Source organism: Thamnophis elegans, chromosome 6, assembly GCF_009769535.1.
Source record: "Thamnophis elegans isolate rThaEle1 chromosome 6, rThaEle1.pri, whole genome shotgun sequence".
Taxonomy (NCBI): Eukaryota; Metazoa; Chordata; class Lepidosauria; order Squamata; family Colubridae; genus Thamnophis; species Thamnophis elegans.
This window is the reverse complement of record NC_045546.1, coordinates 39,538,834-39,558,739: the sequence shown is the minus strand read 5'-3', so window position 1 is coordinate 39,558,739 and position 19,906 is coordinate 39,538,834. Positions and strand designations below refer to the sequence as shown.

The 19,906-nt window shown below is 36.2% G+C and overlaps 1 protein-coding gene across 1 annotated transcript; it reads left to right on the top strand.

Moving 5' to 3' along the window:
• The first annotated feature begins 2,570 nt into the window (after window positions 1-2,570).
• Window positions 2,571-15,098, top strand: MAEL (maelstrom spermatogenic transposon silencer). The gene is given in 12 exon segments (XM_032219790.1): window positions 2,571-2,797; window positions 4,050-4,140; window positions 6,221-6,305; window positions 6,968-7,123; window positions 7,566-7,607; window positions 8,229-8,356; window positions 9,204-9,258; window positions 9,345-9,486; window positions 11,974-12,036; window positions 13,104-13,236; window positions 14,906-14,984; window positions 15,088-15,098. Coding segments are annotated over 12 exon segments (1,212 nt in total).
• The last annotated feature ends 4,808 nt before the right edge of the window (window positions 15,099-19,906 follow it).

The following is a 19,906-nucleotide window of genomic DNA, read 5'->3' as shown; positions in this document are numbered from 1 at the left end:
TTTTTTTGTTGCTAACATTGCAGGTTAATGGCAGCTCTTTGTCCTATTGACAGTGAATCTAAAACTCAAGATTGGCATGGAATTTCTCTTCAAAAAGAAGTAGAGCCTGCATTTTCAGCTGAATGTATTATTAAGTGATCTACTTCAAAACAAAAATAGCAGGAGACACTTAAAATACCCTTAGCTGTACTGAGGTTAGACCAGATTCTAACAGATTGGATTAGATTCATTCGTTCAGAAGAAGCTTCAAGATACCTAAAAACTATTTGTAACCAGTTATCTCAAAACACTTGCTTGGATTTAATTCACACTCTCAATATTTATATAAACACACCCAACACTTCAATCTCCATCCAAGAAGTGAATTGAGTGACTGCAGTAATATGACGCAGGCTTAAATTCCAAGTAGTTTCTTACTGACTCAAAGATAAATAAATAAATAGCACTTCAAACTGGCAGGGGCCCGATAACCAGAATAAGCAATAAAAATTAAATTAATAAATAAATATATAAAAAATTTAAAAGCCAGTTTGGTCTACCTGTTAAAGCACCAGACTAGAAAACAAAAGTCAGTGAGTTTTAGTCCCATATTAGGCATGAAAACCAAAGTGGATCACTTTGGACCAACCATTTTCAGTCCAACAATCTCACAAGGGTGTTATGGAAAAAAATAGAATGGAAGAGGTATTCGGCATATTTTATGCCTTTAATTTATAAAAATGGTAAAAGCAGGATATAAATGAAAAAATAAAATATGCTGTATTGATTCCTTTAGTAAGTAAATCAAAATAAGAAACTGCATGTTTTGAGATTTTGGTTTCTCTCCTTCTGCTTAGAACAGATCTGTGTTACCAGTTTTAACTTTATACAGATAGTCCTCCACTTACAACAGTTCACTTAATGACCATTCAAAGTCATAGCATTGAAAAAAATGACTTATGGCCATTTTTCACACTTATGACCATTGCAGCATCCCCATGGCCACCTGATTTACATTCGGAAGTTTGACAACTAGCTCACATTTATGACATTTTCAGTGTCCCGGGGTCATGTGATCCCCTTTTGCAACCTTTGGACAGGCAAAGTCAATGGGGAAACCATATTCACTTAACAACCATGTTACTAATGTAACAACTGAAATGATTCACTTAACAACAATGGCAAGAAAAGTCGTAAAATGGGGCAAAACTGACTTAACAAATTTCTCACTTAGCAACATAAATTTTGGGCTGAATTGGGGTTGTAAGTAGAGGACTACCTGTAGTCTTTTTCCACCAAAGGCTGTACAGTATTAATGGGAGTTGGAGGGGGGCTTTACTGTCCAAAGATAACATTATGTTGCTTGCTCTAGCAAAAGAGGGTAGGAAAAGAGCTATCCGAATAGAACATGAATACCAGGATAGAAAAACAAACATACAAGAGCACACAACAAATACAAATTCAATGTAAACTGCTCCAAACTTGATTGCAGAAAATACGACTTCAGCAACAGAGTGACCAATGCCTGGAATGCACTACCCGATTCTGTTGTTACATCTTCAAATCCCCATAACATTAACCTTAAACTGTCTACTATTGACCTCACTCCATTCCTAAGAGGTCTGTAAGGGGCATGCATAAGCGCTCCATTGTGCCTAGCGTCCCTGTCCTACTGTCTCCATTTGTTGGTACCCATTTCATTCATACTCATGTTTATTCTTATACCTATTGTCTTGTAGACGATTGACAAATCAAACAAAAAATAAAATAAATAAATTTGAAGAGACTGGATACCTCAATCATTTCCTTTTTGTTCACATTAAAGGTATTCTTTTTTGCTTTTAATTCAAAGTACTAAGCAATCTATCCCTCCTAAGAATATTTGTTTCACCATGGTTGCTTTCTCACCCATTTTTGAATTAACCAAATAAATAACCACTTTTGCCCCAACATCTTAGGCATTGGGCCAGAACTCAACACTGTATTCTCAATCATCCAGGTCATGGTTATCTCAAAGGTGCTTTTCTCCCCCTTTTCTTTTCAAGAGACAACTGGGCTTCCTTGTTTTTTTTCTTTGAAGACGCTTCTTCAGGTCTGACTGGATGGTGGGGAAGTTCTTAGAGCTGGCAGTTGTTAACAGGGGTCTCCAAACTTGGCAACTTTAAGACTTGTGGACTTCAACTCCCAGAATTCTCCAACCAGCTGGCTGGAGAATTTTGGGAGTTGAAGTCCACAAGTCTTAAAGTTGCCAAATTTGAAGATCTCTGTGTTAACAGCTACAATACTTCGCCTACAAAAATTCGATTTCTTTCTTGCCCTGTAGAGATAGACCCGACTTAGGCAAACCAGATACGGTAGCCTTAAATGATGACCGGGGGGCAGGGGTGAAAGACCTTGGAGAGAAAGAAAGTAAAATCAGCCCCCGCAGTTCAAGGGACCAATCAACTCCTTCGGCCCGCTTTTTATTTCTCGTTTGCCACGTGTTGGCCTCAGAACACAGAAAGGCGGCACAGGATTGGCCCATTCTCCCTTTAAAAAAGGAGACCCGCCCTCCTCTTTACCCGCCGATTCCCCTGCAGGTGTGGTGCGAAATGGCGAGCTCTAGAGGCTCACGCAACGCTTATTATTTCTTCGTGCTGGAGAAGCTGCCGGAGTTGAAGCAGCAGGGCCTGGCTGTAACCAGCGTCGCTAAGGCCGTCCCGTATTGTTCCGATGCCTGGGCGGTGAGGGAGCGTCGCCGCACCTTCTCTTTCGGTCTTGGGACTTGAAGAAAAAGTCATGGGAATGGCCACCCCTCCACTTGCAAGGACCTGACCTGATATTTCCTTACTCGTTATTTATAGCGTCTTCTAACGTAGTCAGACCCTTTCTAGTATAATACTCTAGTAATAATATTACCTTTATGTGACCACTACGATTCTTTGGATAACGCTAGAAGGCGCTTTAAAGAGGCAAAATAGAGGTTGCAGTTAAAACGTGATAAAGCCGTCGGATCTGGACGGCAAAAATCAGGCCGGTGGTTGATGACAGTTTATTTTAATTTTTTTGCAGCTGAGATTTGGTAGCCATAGTTACAGAAAAAAAAATTGAAATTGCGAGCTCATTAGCTAAAAATGGTTTCTTCCTGAATTTTAAGATGTGTGTATTATTTGCTGCTTTCCAAACCTTTCTGAAGAAAGCTGCAAAATTTGGACACACAGTGCTTAAACTCTTTACAACTAAATTGCTTTACAATTAAATTGCTTCTCTAAAGTCAAGAACCTACACTTGCTTTGTTCCTTTTGCTCTGCTAGTCAGTATAAGCAGTTTCCTCTCTGTGACCTGAGGATAACTTAAGCACCTTCTTTGAAATGCTCAACAATTCATTACTTTCAAATGATTAATTTGAATAGCTTTACTTCAAGTGATTTATTATTTTTGGTTTTGTCCTCAAGCACTAAATTTCCTGGCCTTTAAGCCACACTGATGGGACTGGCAAAATTGTTTTGCAACCTAAAGGAGATTTGCTTCCCAAATATTTCTGCATTGGTAGAATGTTTAATAACATTAACAATAGCAATTGCAATACTAAAAAGTAGAATTTTATTTTATTAGATTTTTATCCTGCCTTCATTATTTTATAAGAAGCTCAAGGCAGAGAACAAACCTAATATTACTCTCTTGCTATTTTCCCCAAAGGAACTATCTTGAGAGGGTGTGACTGGATCAAAATCATCCAACCAGCTTTCATGCCTAAGGAGAGGAAAACTGGTTTCCTATTTCTAGGCAGCACTAACATAAATTGTTTCCTACCTCCGTTTTTGTTCTAGAAATAAGATATATTACGTTTAAAATAACTACTGTTAAAATGATGTTTCAGCCTTCCACTGACAGTATAAGGTGCATTGAGCTATTACATAACACTTGAGGAAGAGCACTATATGAAAGTTACTAAACCTAATCTAACATTTGACTAGAGTTAATGTTAGCATGTTTGACTTTCCCAAATGAGTACTGTTGGATTAAGTCAGTGGATGATTTGGCAGAAAACATTGAGAAAATAATGCAAGGATTTATGTAATTGTTTTTACTCCTAAGCTACTTAATGGTGAGCAAAAAGAAAAATATGCAGAAATGGCTCGTCAGTGGAAAGCCACCAAATCAGAAGTAGCAGCAGAAAAGGTAAATAGAATTATTTTCAAGCGCAATTGAGTTTAAATCGAGGAATAAGTAATAAAAATTACCTGTAGGTATGTAGAGAAAGATACGGAGTGAAAGTTGTTTCAAAAAGCTGAATTTTTCCTGTGTAATGGAGAGCAGATTGGTCTAGATTTATCTCAAATAGTAGATTAAATCTTATAAAAATATGAAGATAGCCACAGGATTGGCTATGTACCAGCCTATGATTATGTGTTATCAAATGGTTTTTGATGTATGATAACCACATGCCTTTTTTCTATGATAATCTATCCATAATCTTTTTTTCAAGTCTCCCAAATAATGCATTTATTGCCACTGTAATGGAGTCCGTCCACCTTGCTGTTTGTAATTTTCTTCTTCCCACCTTTCACATAATTAGAGCTTTAATGTCATATTTATATATTGCATTTTCCCCTTGATACTCTTTATTAAAAATAGAAGGGAAGTTTACATAGCAAGGTTTCTAGTACAGTAATATTTGGAAAGGTGTGCTATAATTACTTCTAGGCCCTTCAACGATATTCAGACTGCAAGAATGGAAGGAAAAATGTAAAAGTAGAGATGTTACTGTCCTCCCATTCCTAAAGATTTTGCTCAACTGAAGAAAGGAAAATGGCATGGCTACTATTCTGATAGCAATGTTTATAGAAACTTAATTTATTTTAGTGAGTTGCCCAGCCTTCTTGATGAGTATCAGCTATGCTGTATTTGCATGAAGATGATATAAGCGTATAAACACATAATTTAATAATGCTGCTACTATCTGCATAAACACACACACACACACACACACGTGTGTGTGTCTGTGTGTGTGTAGAAAACAGTTCTTAACTTATGACCATAACAGAGCCTGCCTGTTAACAGTCAAAAATAATGTTGGTTGTTAAATCAGGTACCCATGTCACTTAACATCCTAGTTCTGCTCCCCTTGTCATTAAGCAAACATGGGCTACTAAGAGAAACATGTGGTGCTTCTGGTGGCAGAAACCTAGTCCATGATCCCATTGTAGTACTTCCCTGGATAAGTTGCCTCCTAGAGCAGTGTTTTTCAACCTTTTTCTGCAAAGGCACACTTTTTTCATGAAAAAAATCACGAGGCACACCACCATTAGAAAATGTTAAAAAATTTTAACTCTGTGCCTATATTGACTATAGGCAGGTGTTTTTCCCACGGCACACCTTACACTATGTCACGGCACACTAGTGTGCCGCGGCACAGTGGTTGAAAAACACTGTCCTAGAGGATATATTGCCTTCTAGGGCCTCACCTACCCCGAGGCACTGCTTACCTTGGGCCTACCTTTCCTACCTTTCCTAGGAGCCAAGGTGGCGCAGTGGTTAAATGCAGCACTGCAGGCTACTGCTAGATCAGCAGGTCAGCGGTTCAAATCTCACCGGCTCAGGGTTGACTCAGCCTTCCATCCTTCCGAGGTGGGTAAAATGAGGACCCAGATTGTTGGGGGCAATATGCTGACTCTCTGTAAACCGCTTAGAGAGGCCTGAAAGGCCTATGAAGCGGTATATAAGTCTACTGCTATTGCTATTGCTACCCGTTGAGTCCACACAGGCCTTCACACCTTGCTGAGCCTAGCTGCAATGAATTATGGTCACTCTGATATGGTGTCAGTTTCTGTACTGTGCCCCATGGCTTTGGTGCAATATAAAGAGGCCAAGGGATGGAGAAGTCAGCTCCTCATTCTGAAATCAAACTCCTGAATCCCCCCTCAAATTGCACTGTCTTCTGGGACACCATCAAACAGTCTCCATGTAGGATCAGTTGCCAAACACTTCAATTTTGTTCATGTGACCATGAGGGTGCTACAGCAGCTGTAAATTTCAGGCAGAGGTACATCCCTTCATTTGTTGCTATCATAAGTTTGAACCATTGCCGAACAAATGTTTTCAAGTTGAGGGTTTTCTTATAGGTCTGTCTGGTGTGTATCATGGTATAAGCTCAATCACGGGTTTCTGTGTATATTGTCAAACAACATTGTGCCTAGAAATGAACATTCTATATATGTTTTTTCTTCATTTGATAAATATTGAATGATATTTTTTTTAGCTACGTAAAGAAGTCCCAATACCTACCCAAAGTCAGGATATGATTCCTCTTACAAACCTTACAAGCACATTTAAGTATGAACAAGGTAAAGTGTAGTTTAAAGATAATCCATCTCTTGACCACTTTAGCTTAAATGTTCTGTAAATGTGGTAGGTGTCAGGAGATGATATATGTATCAGAAGGGGTCCCAAGGAAACAGTAGGAAAAATTACAGAAATTAAATGTATATAAAGTAAGGCTTTAGTAGTGTCCAAGAAATGTAGTAGCATGCTTAGAATAAAGGCCTGATTATAGAATAGGTCAAGTAAAGCTATCAAGCTGATGGGATAATTGCTATTAAATGAGTTTGAACAAATGGTAATTAGTATTGAAATAAGTTATTTTGACTTTGTGTTTTTGTTTACATTGATTGGTAACTGTTTAATCCTTATTTACATGAGTTAACAGATTAAATCCATGAACTATTTTTAATTATAAATCATTTCATATTTATGGTTTTACATTGTTTTAGCTAGGCCAATAAACCAGGATTTTAGTCAATGAAATGAAGACAACATTCATTTTTCTAGAGGGAAAGCTAAAATCTTATATCAAGTGTTTTAAATAAACTGAAATATTTTGTGTTAAAATTTATTTCATTTATTAGATTTATAGGCCAACCGTATCATCTAGAAGCAACTATATTAGCATTAAATATTAATCACATAATAAAATATATTGCTAATTTGATTCAAATCATTTTTTCAGATGTGCTCGAAACTTCATTCTACTTTCTGAATATCTTCAGTCATGGAGTGTTGCCCCCTCACTGTAATCAGCGTTTCCTCCCTTGTGAAATTGGGTGTATCAAATATTCACTTAAGGATGGCATAATTGCAGAATTCCATCATTTTATAAATCCTGGTGAGTGTTGGAAAAAGGGAAGAATTGATTTGTTCTGATTTATCTGAAAGGGTCATAGAGGTTCAGGCCTATTCTGAAAGAAGTAGGTTTCAGTTTGTTCAAGAATCTGGTTTAATAATTCCTGCATACTAAAAAATAAAAATTATAATGGCCAAAACGGTTTGACAATATTATTTGTGATGAATCGATGATGATCTAATAAACATTACATCACAAAGAAAAAGTATTTTAACAGTGAAAGTTTCCTATGATCTTAATTTATTTTTTATTTCTTAAATCTGGCTAATGTCTTGCAAGAGAAGTACAGCTAGTTCTCATTCAACTACCATAAGAAGTTAACAATGGCACTGAAAGAAGGATGGTAAATTATAGGTATTCAGGTAACAATTTAGCATCACACAATGTCAATGAATGTATTTTGTTGATTTTTGGTGTTCTGCAGGCGAAGTACCACGGGGATTTCGGTTTCATTGCCAGGCTGCAGGTGAATATTACACAAAAGCTGAAACAAAGATTTATTCAATAAATTTGACTAAATTTTTACTCCTTTTTTTCTCATCAGTTAGGTATTGTATCAGATTTTCTGAAACATTTGATTTTACCTCTATAACTTATGCTATGTAGCATGCTATTGTTAAGAAACTTCAACAATTTCACAATTATATACCTTTTTTAAAACTTTCATTTAGAGTTTTTTTAGCTCATTGTGGCACTTGTATCATCTGATCTCCAGAATTGATTGAACATTGCATATTACATTTTTCAGTAAAATTCAAGCTAGACTGTCCCCCTGAATGATAAATCAAACATTGGTTATGGATAGTACTTTAAATTAATAATACAGCAAGGTTCAACTTTTGGAAAATCTTTATTTCAAAGAGATGCTTTATATTGGAACATTTTATTCTACATTTATGACAAACATTTTCACTTGTGTATGAGACTAGTTTTGTTCTTATTGAATATTTTAATAAACATCAAATTAAGATATTCAAGCTTTCATTATAGAATTGATATATAGATCTTGCAATCTATAAGTATAGTTAAGATTAGAATATGTATGAATGATACTTTGCATCTTAAAATATTTTGAATGTTCCCTTAGGTGATGCTACTCATAAAATTCCCATATCTGGTTTTGATATTGCAACTGCAAGTTACTCAGTTGTGTTGCATGACCTATATGAGTTCATCAAACCACAAAGGGGCAACTGGCCATCTGTATATTGTAAGGTACATTGACTTCACATTCAAATTTCTGAGAAGTAATTGAATAAGAATATCCATCCAAATATATTTCTACATAGAAGAATCCAGCCATAGGGATAAAGCCTTTTGCTAATATTTATTAATTAAAAGGCATTTGATCAGTTATTCATCTAATCTGAGCCTTCCGTGTTAAAAGAAGTTCTTTGCTATCTTGTTCCTCAAACATTTAAGAGTAGATACTGTAGGTGTCTAATGTTTCTATGATCATTCAAGTATTATAAGCCTTGCTAACCTCATGTAAACCAAGGTCAAATTTTGAGCACTACATCTCAAAATTGTGTAGGTATTGAAATTGTTTCCATTTAAGTTCATGCACCAGTATTTATTCATCTGTCTGCCTTTATATTTCTGAACTGCCCATCTTCCTCAAATAGGGAGTGTACAATAAAAAATCAAAATATAAAACTATATAAAAATTTAAATGTTAAAAATATAAAATTTTCAGAGGCAAAAATAATTAAATCCTGTTAAAAATTAGTTGACAAAGGTGTAAGAAGGCAATTATTCTAATAACTTATTCCATGATTTTGAACACTTTGTGTAATCCATTAGTAGTTTATAAATTTCTGTTTCTATATTGTACATAATTATTTTGTATTGCTGTTTGGAGATTTTGTGGCTATTGATCCATATGTACCGAATGCATCAAATGGCATAATAATCAATGTTATTGTGAAGGTAATCTAATTAAGTAAATTAGAGCCATAATAGATTTAGGACATTTTAAAAGAAAGCAAGTTCTTCTGTTTCGTCAATATCTATGTACTGAATAAATAAATAGTTTAATTCCAATATTTTTTTATTTTTGTAGTCTGATGATCACTTCAGAATTAACTGGTGCCTAAAACATATGGCTAAAGAAACAGGTAAGAAACTGTTACCTTCATAATAAGTGAATATTGTTAAAAATATTTTGTAATATTCTTGATGTTGAAACTTATTTTTCTAATAGGCAGTGTCAATCATCTAAAGCTTTTAAATGTGGAAGATCTTGTTGTGGAGCTATATTATAAAAAACTTCAAAAAGAACCTTCTAAAACATGGGTGTGTAACACATTGGATGCTTCCATGTGGGATTACTCAGGAAATACAAGGTATATTTTTTAATCTTCTCCCTTTTTCTTTCTACATTCTGAAAGCCCTAAACTTGTATATCTCTGTTTTGCAATGTTTTATCTACTATAAATAACTTTTTTTTTCAAATTACACCTTAATGTGGTTATGATGGTTCTTTTCCTTGTTCACAGAAATAATTACTTCAGTTTGTAACACTCGGAATATAGAAAACCATTAGTAGGGGAATATAGTACTTTTAAAATTATGAAGGGATACATAATTCCCATGATCAGGGAGGAGGAAAAAATCTTGCTTCAAGTAATTGGATTTAATAATTGATGGTTAAGAGTCCCAATGATACTACACTGACATTTGATAATTGCTTGATGACCAGCATGCATTTATGACTATCGTAGTATCCCATATTCATTTCTTCCTTCCCTGTCCACCAGTTCTACCCTCCCACCTATCCCACCCTCCCCAAAAAAAGCTCTGTTTTTTTGGCTTCCTTATATAGCACAACTGAGATGAAGAAGCCACTATCTTCTGCTGTTGCCCTCTCTGTTGCCATCCTCTCTGTCCCCAGCTGACTTTTGTTGTTGTCTTTGCTTTGCCTCTCTTCTGTTCGACTCACCAACCCCCATCAGCCTCAAGATCTTCTGCATGGAGCCTCTGTCAGTCATGCTCTGCCAGGTCCTGGTGGACTTTACTGCTTCAGCAGTCTTAGCTCCTTGCAAACATATCCCTACTTTGCTACCTAGTGAAAGAACCATCCAGGCCAGCAGTGGCATGGAGAACTTGTAGTCCTGTCTGGTATGCAGTAGGATCTAGAGATCTACTCTCTAGATAGGTTTTTGTTTTGTTCAGGGCAACAGTAGAACTTTGTGCATTAGAGCCTCTAGGCTAGTGACCGGCTAAGATTGCTGACATCTGGCAGGCCTACCAGGATCCCTGCAGTCAAGGTGACGGGGTGTGGGGGAAATTAATCCATTGCCAACAGAGTCCCTGGGCAGAGTCCAGTGGAGGCAAAGTAGACCAAGGTTAGTTGGGATGATGGGGAAGAGCAGCAGCAGGTAGCTGGCAGAATACAGTGCCTACCATTTTATATCTTTGTATTTTATTCTATGATAATAAAATGTTTAAAAGCAATAGCACTTAGACTTATATACTGCTTTACAGCCTTGTCTAAGCGGGTTACAGACTCAACATATTGCCCCCAACAATTTGGGTCCTCATTTTACCTACCTCAGAAGGATGGAAGGCTGTCAACCTTGAGCCTGGTGGGATTTGAATTGCCAAATTGCAGGCAGGCAGCAGAACTACCCTGCAGTACTGCACTCTAACCACTGCTTTACCGTGGCTTAAAGACTAAAAAATGGCAGACATGGAGAATGAGTTAGGTTGGCGGAAAAATTGAAATGGAGAGGCAGTCCATGCAGGGCAGGAAAAAAGTGAGATCCTTGCCTAACAACCATATCCAGGACTGTTATTACTAAATAACCCACTTGTATAATGTTTTACTTAACTGCTTCAGTTAGTGACAGACGTCATCCAAGAATTACTTGTATTCATGACTGGAATTGGGATACATGTCTAGTTGTATAGTACATGACCTAAATTTCTATGGGCAAAAGTACTCTGGTTTCTGTTTAAGGCGGTGCTTTCGAAATCTGGGGAAATTACCCCAAATTGGGTAGAAATAGGTTTTCTTTAGGTAGCAACAACCTAGTACCCATTAACTTGATATAAAGATTGCCACATGCACTAAAATATATTAGAAAATTCTCCCAAAATATTCCTATTAAGATGAAAATAAATGAAAATATAAATGGTGATTTGTTGAAATAGCATAAGGATCATTCAGTAGTATTGTTTTTAATTATTCAGATTATCCTAAAATTAATCATTTATTTAACAACTGTTCAAAGTTATGACAGTGTGCAAAGAAAGTACTTACGGTCAGTTTTTGAAGAGTGTAGGACTTTCTGATAAGTGATTTTGGATAATGAAAGAAAAAGTTTGGAAAGGAGTGGTTTAAGGAATTTAACAAAATAGTCAAAACGAGAAGTATAATGTTTTAATCCACTAAACAGTTGCCAAAAATGTTATACATAGAGTAAACAACTAATAATTACAGTAAGAGTTGTTTTAGTTTTTTTCCAATACAACTATAATACTTAAATATTATGTATGTGTGAAATATTTATACATGTATATTTTAATTTTACTTTTCTTAGAAAGTTTTGTGTTTTGATGCATAAAACATTGGGATTAACCAAAGTAGATTTGATTTTATTCTTCTGGCATTTTAAAGGCGAAGATTTTTGATGCTTTTGAATGTTTAAAAATCTTGAACTATGTAGATAGTTCAATAGAAAATTGCAAGACCACCTTGTACTGAAAAAGTGTTGATACCCAAGCATTAGCTCAACAATATTAATTTTTTAACATTACAAATTCTGTATTATTGATGCAATGTGCATTTGAAATTCTGGATTCATTATGAAAATATGGCTTCTATTTAGGTGTCAGTGGCATGAAACAAATGATATTGTATTCTGTGCTCTTGCTACATGCAAGAAAATTGCGTAAGTATACATTTTTATTTTACTCTATAAAGCTTTTGCACGTTGGTTAAAAATAAAATGCTGTTCAGTATACTAATTAAGGAAACAAGCTAGAAACTGAACGATTGTATCTTGCTACCTTACACACAAAGTAAATGGTGATCTTGGGCCAATGTCATTCTTTCAGCCCTTAGAAAAAAGCAATGGCAAACATATCTGAAAAATCTTGCCAAGAAAACTGTAGGGACTTATCCAGGCAATCTCTAACAATCAGACACAATTGAATAGAAGAAGAAGAAAAAATTACTTTTGTAATGGCATGTTAGCTGTGTGGTGTCGGGTTATTTTGCAAATAATTTGTGGACTCTTGTGACAATCAGCAATTATCTTAATGTTCTGCTATTTTTGTATTGTTGGTGATATAGAAAGAATATATTTTAAGTTAATCTAAATAAAACCAATGCTACAATTCAATAAAACATTTCTAGTGGTGGATTTTGACTTTTCATTGCTTTCAAATCCCTAGAGCAGATTTTGAGAGGGCGTGGGAGCACAAGAAGGAAGAGGATTCAAAAATGTTGTGTGAACAGAACTTTGTGTTGCTAAATTCTACCCAAGTTTTTAATCTTAAATTTCCAGGTGTAAAGTGCTAGTAAACTAAATGTTAAGTAAGAGGGTATATCTATAATCTGCTGTGTCCTGATTGCTTTCTTTCTTTTTAGTTAAATATTTCACGAATTTATATATATAAGTGTAATGTGTGTGAGTGTATATTATGAAATGTATTTGTCACTGCTATAAAAAGTGTTATCTGAGTATTCTTCAGATATATTGAGCAGCCTGAATATCTATCTATTTAGCCAAACATTATTCTAGATTAGATTTTTTAGAGTTGAACTCTGGGGTGCATCAAAAGGGCTACATGTAGGAGTTTGCAGACCATGGCAGACAAAATTACTTGGATTTACTTCCGGTTAGATGGCATCTTGGTACAGGTCATATTTCTTATATTAATTACATGTGGATCTCTCTTCAGCTATGACAGTGACACATTTTGTCTCAATATGGGCTTTTGCTGTTCAATTTAGATACTGCATCAGCAATTCTTTAGCAAATATGTATGAAATCCAATTAACTGCATCTCATTTACCACTAACTGAGAAGAACTGCAAGAGCACAACAAACCCTAAGATGATAGTGCTGGATGCTGGACGCTTCCAGGTCAGTTTTCTAATTTAACTGTTTTTCTTTCTTCTGTTGTACTGATTATTTTATTGGAATGGGTGGTGTGAGTGTGTGTGAGTGAGAGACAGAATGAGAAAGAGTGTGATTGTTGAGGTTAAGCATTAAAGTGGTGCCCTAAGGTCTTCAGCTAAGTATTTTCTCCCTTTGAAATTTGTCAATTTCTTCCATGTATTCCATTGGAAGTTATCAGCACTTCATATGGGGTCCTGCTAATATATAAAGGGAGACTTAATTAACAAAGAATATCAAAGTTTGGTTCTTTCATTTATTTCATAAAATGATCCAGTATCTCCCCTGTTCAAGCAATTCATTTAAAACAATCTATGGCCAGTTGTTGTGAACACTTCATTAAACAATCAGGACTAATTTGGGACAGTTATGTCCTTTATAAATCACATAACTCTATTACAGTGAAGTTTTTACCAGGAGATTCCAGAAGCACATGATTTGCAACTCTGTAGAGATAATCTGCAGTGTCCACAAAATTTGTTGGTTTTGAAATTTAATTTTATTGATTAAATGTCTGTGCCACACATCTCCCCTGCAAGGTGATTCTGGTCAGAATAACTTATACAAACCAGTGAAAAATAATTTAAAAGATTAAAACGAACAAAAGCCAAGAGGCCAATCAGAAAGGCCAGGTTCTGGAAGGCCAAATGGGAGGGAGCAGTTCTCGTCCTTTGTGGTAGAATGTTCTGCTAGGGCCAAAAAACTCTTGTCGTTGGTCCCATCACCTTCAGTTCCTTAGCAAGCCCCTTCCACTAACACAAGTCGGGTCGGCTTGAGACAATGTTGTATAAAAAAGTTACAAAACTATTTCTAGAAGTCTAGATCTTCCTAAATCCTTGATCAGAAATATAGTTTTACTAGATTATACGTAACTCTGGATTAAAGTGTTGAGTTCTTAGTGACCTCTGTGCTTGGTTGTTTGGTTGCAGATATTTTCTAATTTGATAATAAACCATTTTGAAATGGAGATGATTTGGGCCAATAATAAGTCTTCCTAAGAATGATATAACTTTATGAGTGCTCCTTAAAATTGTCCAGAAAATTTTTGAAATTTTCAGAAAACCTCAGAGAAACATCCAGGGACGCCACGCGTCTTTTATCTTGGATAAATTGTGTGTCATCACTCCATTCTCAGTAAACCACTGGGTAAAAAGAGGATTCATGGGAAAATAACAAGACAAAAAAGCCACTGCCACTTGACTGAAGTTCACCATAAAAAATGTTTGGTTTAAACTTTCAACTTTGGAAAAATGGTATTTCGACAAGTGAATATTGTTTCACAACATTGAAAGTTCAGTTTCATGAATTGGTATTACATCTTTTGTAGACTCTTTGCCGAGTTTTAGTATTTGAAGATAGATTATTTATGTTTCTATTTTTAATAATCATTTCAAAATGTTTTACTACTAATAGTACAATAAGATGTTTTAGGAAATTGCACTTCAAGTTATCAGTTCGAAAGTAGGTTAATGGTTTTGGTTGTTGGCACACTGTAATTCCTTAACTATTAAATCCACTTTGCCTTTCTCTGCAAAAAATACCTTGAAGATCTAGTGAATGAGGTATGAAAGGATAAGCTTGCAAATTTCAGTCTATAGCGTACATATATATTGGTGATCTTGTGTTTGAATTGCAGAAAGGGAAAGTCGAAAGCACTGAAAATGATAGTTATTTCAGATCTCTTAATAAAGATCATGATGCCACAACTTGTAATGGTAAGTAGAGATATATATTTTTTGCAACTTCAGATGTGAGGATAACATAGAACTCTTAAAAAATAATATTGATTAAATCTAATGAAATATCTCCTAATTGAAGTATATCCTTAAGTATGTCAGGTCTTAATAAGCTTTATCTACTAAAGCCACACTTAAATTGGGCAGTTAATACAAATAATAAAATTATTGTAGTTGTTAAAAGTTAGAAAAATAACTAAATTCAATTATAATTAATTCCTAATAATTATTTAACATAATTAATATGTAAATCATGTTGTATGGTTGTAAATTTTGGAAGGTCAGACAAATGGCTTTGACGACATATAGATTGTGCATTTCTAGTCTTTTTCTTTGGAAGAAAATGTAAGCAGTTGAACTTTCTCAAGCTAGCTGATAATACTATTCTGGCAAAAGGTGTTAAATAAAGTAAACTGCTTCCTGCTTCATTCTTTGGTATTACCATAGTAGCTGCATTTTCAGAGAAATCTGAAATACTATCTTCTCCCCTCCGTTCCCAGGGTTGGGAAGGCAGACTAGCTGTACTCAATCACAAATAAGTATATTGTATTTTGACCAATTGTATTTACTGGCAGCTCCGCTAAGCTTGCTACTTCTTGAACAAATAAAAATATTACAATAATTCCTAAAAATTCTAAATATAACTTTGAAGTTCAGCTACCCAATGTGGTTATATTAGCTTTGGCTTCAAGATAGCACTTAGCCAGTTTTGTCTCTGCTGGGAAATTAAATGGGTCAGGCTTGGGTAGTATTTGGATAGGAAACTATTGGCAACACAAGTCAGGTAGCGAGGAAACCACAACTCATTCTGGAAGAAGCCAGTGGCAAGCCATTTCTAAGAAAACATAATGGTTGTGTCCATATCATCACAAGAACTCAATGTCAGCGTATCTTTCCTTTTTTCCCATATTGAAAAAGAAATATTCCATTTCTAATCTACTTAAGTTCTATGGAATAGAGGTTCTTTTATTTCCTTTGCGTACTTATTTTCAATTGATGGATGAGTATATAGAGTATACATGCGTGTTAAATTTGTGTAAGTTCTTTGTAATTCTGTGTAAAGCAGGGCTGTCAAACTCCCGCCCCATGGACCGGATGTGTCACATGCTGGCCACGTGCATACCCGGTTTAGTGAAGGGGGCAAAAGTCCTGATATGTCATGTGATACTGCCATGACGACGTGAGTTTGACAGCCCTGGTATGAAGCAAAGTTATATATATTGACAGTAGTGCATTTTTTAAAGCTGTACCCTCAGGAGTGAAAATGATGCATGCACCAATCCCTAGAAGTGGAAGAGGAATCGCACAGTTTTTGGAAAGCGCCTTCAAATACTCCAAAACTTAGAAGCATTCAATGCTTCTGTGTATGTGATTATAATTATCGTTAGATAATTACATTTATCTGCTATATATGTTATTTTTATGAAAAAAATCATTTAGAAAAATTTTGTTCTTAAAGTAACATGTTTTAGTTGCTGTAAGGCAGATTGTGATGAATATTTGTCTGATTAGGAATGTTTAATGAAAATTAGAGGAGACTGAATAGTAAAATCAGTAAAACTAATTTTTCAAGCAATGCTTTGGTTGCTAAAGCCTATAGTACATTATTCAGAATACAAATATTAGCCACCTTTTTTGCTTTTCCACTGAAGTTAATTTTGCTTTTTGTATAGCATAAGAAATCTTTAGTAATAGGACAGTTTTTCATAATTAATACCAAATGGCTGTTTAGGTTTTGTGCAGTCGATTACAAAACTCTTGTACCCAGGAATTAGACAATTGCAAAATCAGAGTATAAGTTATTCTGCAAATGCTATAAAAATGCTATAACAAGGCAATAAAGATTTTTTTTTTTTTAAGATTATATATTCCTGGTGTTCAGTGTTAATTTCTTTCAAGATACTTATAAATCAAAACTATGTTATACCCAGTGACGTGCGGTGAGGTTTATGGTTGGTGAGGCAAAAAGAAAGAAAGCGGCTTTTGGCCACTCCGGTGCTATGTCCACCATAGAGGTGGGACACGTCCCGCTTCTAATGGCGGACACAGCGCTAGGGCTCCAAAAGCCTCCTTGAAAGCGGCTTTTGGCCGCTTGGGTGCTATGTCCGGTGCTGTGTCCGCTTGGGTGCTATGTCTGCCATAGAGGCAGGACATGTCCCGCCTCTAATGGCGGACACAGCGCCGGGGCTTTTGGATGTCCAAAAGCCCTGGCGCTGTGTCCACCATAGAGGCTTTTGGACGCCCCGGCGCTATGTCCACCATAGGGGAAAAACGTCCTTAGACCAAAGGAGGACTTTAAAAGCAGAGAGGACCTATGGAAAGCTTCATTAAGAAAAAGTGCCAGCCTGTGCACCAGCAGAGGCAGGTAAAACACACACACACAGACACAAATTACTTAAAATAATACAATTACTTACAAATTACATTAATTTTGAATTCCTCCCCCTCCCTCCGACCCACATACCTTTTCCAGCTGTTTCACAGAGGATTTCAACTTTGCTCTTGTCTGCCATGATGAAAATGTAAAAAGAAAAAGGCAAGAGCTGCTGAGGTCAGGCTGGATTAGCTGCTGCCAGAGTCCCCAATGGATGACTCTGTTTAACTGTTTAAAAAAGCCTCTAAAAAAACGCCCTCTACAGAAGGAGGCAAGAGAACCACGTGCCTCATCTACATAATGAATTTTTCGGCTTTTAATCCTTGCTTAACTGCTCGAGTGATCATAAAGTCAGACTAAATGAGGCACGTGGTTCTCCTGCCTCCTCCTGTAGAGAGCACTTTTAGAGGCTTTTTTAAACAGTTAAGCACTAAGCAGAGTCATCCACTGACTCTGGCAGCAACTACCTCAGCCTTTTTCCTTTTAATTTTTTTTTCTTTTCATGATGACAGTGGTGAGGCCCTGTCTCCTCTGACTGCATGTCACTGGTTATACCAGTCTTTCTTAAACCAATATTAAACTGCTGTTCTAATTTTGCTAAACGTTTTCTGCCAGAATTTTTTTGGTGTCCAAAGTCTGCCATATAGGAATGGGAAATTGCAAAATGTAACATAAAATAATATGAAAGCAAATGTAGATTACACTGCTATAGGGACAGACATTGCACTCATATTGCCTGAACTGACCAGTGCAGTGTGTGAGTGAGGTATGAAAACTGCATCATTGTTCTATGCACAAATAGAAGTTTCAGAAAAGATAATAATTTATATGTAGAGCATGTTAGGCCTACAAACAACTCAACAAAGAGATCACTTAGCTGTGTCCCCTATCCAAATTATTCCCTTTATTTAAAACTTTTATCTAAGCTCCCTATTTTGCACCAAATTATGGGCAGCTCTTGAGTTCCAATGCATGGTTCTAAATTAAATGTTCTAAATTAAACGAGCATTCTTAGGAAAAAATGCTAATGTGCATGGATGAGATTCATTATATGTTGCTTCAGGAGCTAATTTGTGACAAAATATATATCCCATTGAATCCAGTCATCTGTGAATGAGTCATCTGGAGCTGTCATTTCAAGGAATTCTCAACAGGATGTGCAGCTGTCAAGAATGAAACACTTGTATAGCAGAAATTCCAATCATTGAATTAATACCAATCATAATACAGTATTTTTTAACATTAACTGCCTTTTTTAGAATTTTGATTCCTATTGCTTTGATACCAAGGAAGTATTCTTTATTAAGCCCTGCTGTGCCATATAACCAATGTGGTTGTATACATGATGTACATGTACAATGACAATAAAGTCTATTATTATTATTATTATTATATGGCACAACAGATCAAAATTAACCACTGATTCTGTACATGAAATAATTTTTCAGCTGTAAGAATACAGCATGCAACTGAAGTAGTTGGGCTTTTCAGAATAAGGGTACCCAAGCTAATGTTGCTACATAACCCAAATCCCTTTATATACTTCATGGAGTGATGGAAGTTTATTCAGCATTCACCCCAACTTGGAATATGTTAAGTGTTGTGGGAGTTTTCTCCTGTTATTCTCATCCCCCCCCCCTTCCCTCTGTATTCACTGAAAAAGATTTCTTAGGACAAGTCCTGCAAAAAACTGTAAAATTAAGCAACATAAATCAACATGGATATGATACAGGGAGTTGTCTACTTATAACCCCAATTTGGACTAGGAGTTCTGTTGCTAAGCAAGGCAGTTAAATAAGTCACACAAAATTGTATGATCTTTTTCTACCATGGCTGTTAAGCAAATGATCACAGTAGTTAAGTGAATCACATAGATAAGGAAATCTGGGTTTACCCATTGACTGCTTGTCAGAAGTCAACTGGGAAAGTTGCAAATAGCGATCACATGACCTGGGACATTGCAAATGTCATAAATACCAGTTGTCAAGCATCAACATTTTGATCATATGGCCATGGGAATGCTGCAGTGGTCATATTGAGGACAGGTTGTAAGTCACTTTTTTTCAGCCTCATAACTGAGCACTCACTAAACAAGTGGTTGCAAGTCCAGGACTACCTGATCTTCAAACTGAAAAGGCCAACTTGCTTTGCTTCGTTCTTTATTGAAGCATTCTGAAACTGTTGCATAGGTTCAAAGGTTTATTTCACTTGTATGCTGCCCTATTCCCGAAGGGACTCAGGGTGGCTAACAAACCAGGGGGGGGGGGGATAGTACAAAACAAAGGACAAGCAACAAAATACAAAGACAATTTAAAAACAATCAACAGCCACACAATTCGAGCGGGGATGGGAACTCATCAGCCCCAGGCCTGCCGAAACAGCCAGGTTTTAATGGCTTTGCGGAAAGCCTGAAGGGTGGTGAGGGTCCGGATCTCCAGGGGAGCTCGTTCCAGAGGGCCGGAGCAGCCACAGAGAAGGCCCTCCTCCGAGTGGTCGCCAATCGACATTGGCCAGCGGATGGAATTCG